The sequence below is a fragment of the Octopus sinensis genome, linkage group LG25 (genome assembly GCF_006345805.1).
Source record: "Octopus sinensis linkage group LG25, ASM634580v1, whole genome shotgun sequence".
Lineage (NCBI taxonomy): Eukaryota > Metazoa > Mollusca > Cephalopoda > Octopoda > Octopodidae > Octopus > Octopus sinensis.
In genome coordinates this window covers 1765660-1772122 of record NC_043021.1, presented here as the reverse complement: position 1 = coordinate 1772122, position 6463 = coordinate 1765660, and the positions used below count along the sequence as shown (strand labels likewise).

General features: G+C 38.7%; 1 protein-coding gene across 3 annotated transcripts in view; it reads left to right on the top strand.

Moving 5' to 3' along the window:
- The first annotated feature begins 155 nt into the window (after positions 1-155).
- The window catches only part of LOC115224267 (protein lin-9 homolog), a 33389-nt gene continuing 27081 nt past the window's right edge, over positions 156-6463 (top strand). For 2 of the 3 annotated variants that reach the window (XM_029795079.2, XM_036513506.1), the window contains exon 1: positions 156-268. In XM_029795079.2, coding sequence (XP_029650939.1) covers positions 247-268 — 22 coding nt within the window. In that variant the 5' untranslated portion in view covers positions 156-246. The remainder of the gene's footprint in view (positions 269-6463) is intronic. The other variant, XM_029795077.2, reaches the window with a different exon arrangement.

The following is a 6463-nucleotide window of genomic DNA, read 5'->3' as shown; positions in this document are numbered from 1 at the left end:
CCTTGTTCTTCTTCTCTGTTATTTCGTTTTCCCCCCTCGCTTTCCTTCGTCTCTTTCTCTTTCTCCTCCTCCTCCGTCCCTTGTTCTTCTTCTTCTCTGTTATTTCGTTTTCCCCCCTCGCTTTCCTTCGTCTCTTTCTCTTTCTCTCTCCTCCGCTTCCCACTCCTCGTCCCTCAGATCCGACCAATCAGCGATCAGCCTACAGAAGTAACGTAGTGAAAGTTTTTAAAAAGAGGCGCGATCAAGATGGCGGAAGAGTCATTGGAAAGTGAGTTTGTTTGTTTGTTTCGCTCGGCCGTTTCGCCCTTTTCCTTCGCCTTTCGTCCCCTCAACCGTCGTTCGTCACCACGCCGTACGTCCACCCGACACCGACGACCACTCGCAATCGACACCACACGCCCCACGGCCCCGCTACACGCTCCTAAAGCCACACACATCCGCTAATATCCACCCCTGTTTTGCCACTCATGAAGGAGACACCACTTTTCTGTTGTTATAAATAATTACACGTCGAATCCGACCCCGTCCCGTCCACCCGATGGCCCCAAACTCCTCTCCTGGCCTTACCCCGTCCTCAAGACCCTCCATGGCTCCCCAACAAAGCCCTCATCTTTAGACATCTCTCCATATATATCGATGCAGTGTTGTCGTGTGGGGCAGACATTTACCTTCATTCGATGTCGTCTCTTCCACTTGTTTATTGTCTTTCTCCTTTAAATCTCCTTTCCTTTCCAATTAGCCGCCTTTTAATTACCCACCCGTCTTGCTCTTTCTCTACCTGCCTGTCTATCTATCTATCTATCTATTATATAAACATACATACATATATATATTTATATATATCTATCTATCTATATATATCTATGCAAAGTATGTGCTAATATATTAGAATGTATGTATATTCATTATACATACATTCTAATACGGGCACAAATATATATATACACACACACACACTAATTATATACATATACATACACAAACACCACACACACATTCTTTAGCTAATACTCACCCACATAGATTACACATATATTACACAATGTATGTATATATAAATGTATACACATATATACATGTGTAATACTATACATATTTTATAGCTACTTCTATATATATACATATATATATGTGTACACATATGTATGCACATATACACACTCCTATAACACTTAAATTCTGTATCTAACCACACACAGACACGTATATATCACACACTTAATTGTGTCTAACCCCCTCCCCACTTGCTTAATTCGATATATAACCACACACAAAAGTGTGAGTATATATATATATATTATAAATATATATATACATATATATAGTGTGTGTATAATTCGTGACTGCTTTACAGACTTCTCGATACCTTTTGGGGTGGTGCATAATATCTTTAATTATCAAAATATCTTCGTCTTCCTTGTTACTTTCCGACTGCTTACACATTTCTCATGATACCATTCCGTAATTGCCTCTTTTTTTCTGGCCTGTATATATATATAATATATATATATATATATATATACATATATATATATGCATGCAATTATCTACCTACATATCTACGTATTTATATACATACATGCAAAGCTATCAATCATACACACAGATACGCACGCAATTATATAGACCTCCACACCTTACAGAAGTGCTTTTTATTTATTTATAGATTATATTTGTTGTACTGTGTCAGACTTCACTACATATTTATTTTTCCATTTTCTGAAATTACAATCTCCTCCCAGAGAGAGAATGTTTGTATTTTGTATCTAACATTTCATCATATACGTTTGTGTGTGTGTATGTGAATATACATACATGCATACACACACACACACACACACATATATATATATATATATATACACGTCAGTATCGTCACGGCTTTACAGGGTTCACCGATGTGGCTTGCCTTCCTAATCTCGCATTAATTAGTAAATTCATTCCCGTAATGCCTTTTCGTCAGCTGTGTAATCAATTTTGTTTAATTAATTATTGTTTATATATATATAACTCTTGCCTAATGTTAATCTTACTAACCCCTCCAAGTATCGCCCCTCCCACCACATCTATGTGTGTGAGTATATATAATTATATATATATATATACACACACACACGCGTATATGTATGTATACACTTTGGACCCAGACTCAAGTCCAAAGCCTTCCCTATACACCCTTTATCATGGCTGTGTTTACATCATTCCACATAAATTTTCTGATCGATCTGAGAAAGGCATCACTACCTCTGAAGCGTCATTCTCTCCTCTGGGGCTGTGAAATCATGAAATCCCAAGTGTCCTTCTTCGAACCTGGGTCCCCAAATCAGTCACATCCCTCTTACCCCTTCTCTTCCCACTCTCCCTTTTTTTTTTTACCTCTGATTCCTAAGCTAAACCCTTATCGCCTATTTAGGGTAAAAGTTATTTGATGCCCTACACAACAAGCACCGTGGCACAGTTCCCCAGTTTGCTCAGAGCCCTTCCCTTTAATTCTGATATAATTTCGGTCTATATTTAGAATCGGTATTGCACGTTGATTGATTTCCTTTCTGTGCACCGCCACCCCTCAGCCTTTTAAATCGCATGGGAGGCTCGCTTGCTCATCATCTTAATGTTAATACTTAAAAGATGCGGGGTGTGTGTGTATATATATATATATATATAATATATATATATATGTGTGTGTGTGTGTTTGTGTATTGATGTTTATATACATGTATACTTGTATGTGTATTTATAGACGTGTATATTTCTGTATTTATGTTTGTATACTTATGCTTGTGTGTGTGTGTGTGTATATATATATATATGATACTTGTGTGTTTATATGCGTATATATTTTTGTATTCATGTTTTTTTACATGCATACTTAAGTTTATGTATGTATATATATATATGTGTGTGTGTGTGTGTGTTTATATCCATATATGTTTGTGTATATAATCTATACTTTATATGTGTGTATATGTTCAATATACTTACATATCTACTGATCCATGAAACCGTTTATCGAAAGCTACCCAGCCGTGACCATTTCAGTCCAGCCTTTTATTCTATTTCAGACACAGTGTTTCAAAGACTACACTTATCCAGTATCCTTCCTTTAATAAGGCAAGGTGTGTTTTGCAGGAGACTTGGCTGTTATTTCTAGCATGTAGAATGATTACATGAAGGCTCTTTTGTTCGACATTAGTGTGTATTGGAGATCTTGAATTCTCTTTCACCGTACACAAATGGTTAACATAATTTGTTTTTGTCATCGTGGGCAAACCTTGGTGGAACATTAATATGCTTGTATGTGTATATATAATATATTCATGATATATCACACACACACATATCATCATCATCACTGTTTAACACCCATCGTCCATGAATGCATGGGTAGGATGGTTCACAGGAGCTGGAGATGTAGAAAAACTACCCTATGCTACTTTGGTTTGGCAGGGTTTTCACAGCTGGATGCCCTTCCTAGCACCAACCACTCTACGATATATTATGCTGTATAGTATGTAATATATGATATGTGTATTTATATATATACATCATCATCATCGTTTGCACCTACAAAGTTACCCTCTGAGGCATAAGTCCAGGCAAGGTTGTTTGTGGAAGACCAGCAGTCGCCCATGCATACCAGCCCCTCTTCTCCATGCCACTGATGTTATCCAAGGGAGAGGCAAAGCCCAATATAGCTTGGCACCAGTGATGAGTGAACTGGTGCAATGTGAAATAAAGTGTTTTGCTCAAGAACACAGCCCAGTCCAGGAATCGAACTCACTACCTCATGATTGTGAGCAATGCACCTTCACATTATATATATATATATATATATATATATTATATATATATATATATATAATATATATATATATATATATATATGTTCTGGTGCAATCCCATGGTCATTCATGACCGAAGGGGATTCTTACCCTTGTCGACTGAAAAACTTAGAAGCTGACCATTATTCCCTCATGGAATGTGACCGAATGAGATTTATTTTTCAACATAGTCCCCCTTGTGGTCCACACACTTCTTCCATCGGTGTTGCAGTGCTCGGATCCCATTGGTGAAGTAGCTTTCATCCTGTTGGTCAAAAAAAGTCATCAACAGCAGATATGATGTCATCATCACTGTGATACTGGGTCCCATCTAAGTGTTTCTTTCATGTTGGGGAACAGATGATAGTCAGATGGGTGGGTGGGGGCCAAACCAGGAGGGTAGTGATGGTTATCAACCAGTTCAAAGCTGTCATCACACACAGCAACCATTGAAAGCAAGGACTTGTGTTGCAGGAGCATTGTATTGATGAAACAAGACCCCTTTCATCAGTTCTCCCAGGCATTTGATCTTGATAGACTTTCATAACTGCCTCAGTAAGCTGGCATAACCATACCATCATTGATGGTACGGTCCTTTTGAATATAGTCAATAAACACTACCTTTTGCATCCCAAAAAGGCTGAGGTCATCACCTTCCCTATACAGTAATCACTTGCCATTTCGCGGTTCACCTATCACACCCTCAGTACATCACGGATTTTTCTGGCTAATATATGTAAATTTATATTGTGCACTCCACAGTATTTCGCGGGTTTCTGCGGTCAATAGGTATTTATATTTTTTTAGATTCTAATTATTTCTGTGGTAAAATAAGCATTTTCATGCCTAAAAATTAATAAATTTATAAATTGAAATACAATACTGCACTGTATAACACATTGATTGAAATATATTGAAAGAAAATATGTTAGTGTACCGTAGATGAGTAAACAAAGAACTGTACTTACTGTATGGAAAATGAAATTTGAGAGGCAAAAACAGAGGCGACACGGATACTCCTAAGAGTGTAGAGAGAGTTTATAAAAGCTCAAATACATGAAAATAAGACATATAAATTACGAAAATAATAAAAAAAATATACAGTACAGAGCTGTTTCTTATTTCTTTATTGCCCACAAGGGGACAAACAAGGACAGACAAAGGGATTAAGTCGATTACATTGACCCAGTGCGTAACTGGTACTTTATTTATTAACCCCGAAATGATGAACGGCAAAGTCGACCTCGGCGGAATTTGAACTCAGAACGTAACGGCAGAGGAAATACCTATTTCTTTACTACCCACAAGGGGCTAAACACAGAGGGGACAAACAAGGACAGACAAACGGATTAAGTCGATTACATCGACCCCAGTGCGTAACTGGTACTTAATTTATCGACCCCGAAAGGATGAAAGGCAAAGTCATCCTCGGCTGAATTTGAACTTGGAACATAACGGCAGAGGAAATACTGCTAAGCATTTCGCCCAGCGTGCTAACGTTTCTGTCTATTGATGGGGTTTTGGAATGTGACATCCTTGATAGGTGAGGGATTACTGTAGACGAAATGACCTTTACCTTGTTAGGAGCAGATGAGGAGTGGTTTTGTTTTTTTCTCCCCGCATGGATTGTCTCTTTGTTTCTGGTTCAAAATGATGAAGCCAACTCGTACCCTGGGATTAGGAAACATTCAAGGAAACCAGCTGGATTTGCTTCAAACAACGTTAAATTTTCTTGTGATGTGACCAGCCTGGTGCGCTTTTGATCAGTTGTCAGAGGATGTGGTGCCCACCAAGCAGAAACCTTCATCATGTCAAGTTCCCTGTGCAGAACATTTTCAACTCTCACATGGGATATGCTAATAGCAATGGCTGTTTGATTTATAGTTAATTACCTGTCGTCCATCAGCAGGTGGTGAACACAATCAATGTTTTCCTCACAGGTGGCAGTTGCAAAACATTCAGACCTTGAGTCATCTTCAAAACTCTCCCTTCCCTTCCTAAATTTATCTGTCCCCTTTTGCTCTGTTGATAAAGTTGGAGTTTCATCCATCTCTTAATGTAGCAACCATGTCCTTGGAGGTTAATCCCCTTTTCTGCAGGTACTCGATAACAGCCCAATGCCAAATTCTCTTGATTTTTCAAGAGAGTCACTACTAATTACATTTGAAGTGCTCTTCGTACACTCGGGTGTCAGTTTACCTGTTTGTGTATGTCATTTTACAGTATGTGCAATTGTAATGGTACCAACTACAACTACAGCTGCAGGCTGACCAATTTCTTGTTAGTGAGTTTCATAGACAGAAACTGTAGGAAGCCAATTTTGCACCTCACCACTCACTAAATTCTTCTTCCTCTGTCTCCCGTCCTCCTTTCATGCTCTTGCAAATTTACTCACCCTATCCAGTCCCCTGTTCCACTTCCATTCACCTCCTTGTAACTTGCAAATGCACCCTGACACATCTTTGCTGTTTTCTTTCTCATTTCCTCTCTCTTTTTTCCAAGTAGGGTAGCCATGTATCTCCCTTACTGTAATACACCTGTTTCTTGTCCCTGCTATCCTACCAAATCCACTAACAAGGCTTTGGTCGGCCCGAGGCTATAGTAGAAGACACTTGCCCAAGGTGCCACGCAGTGGGACTGAA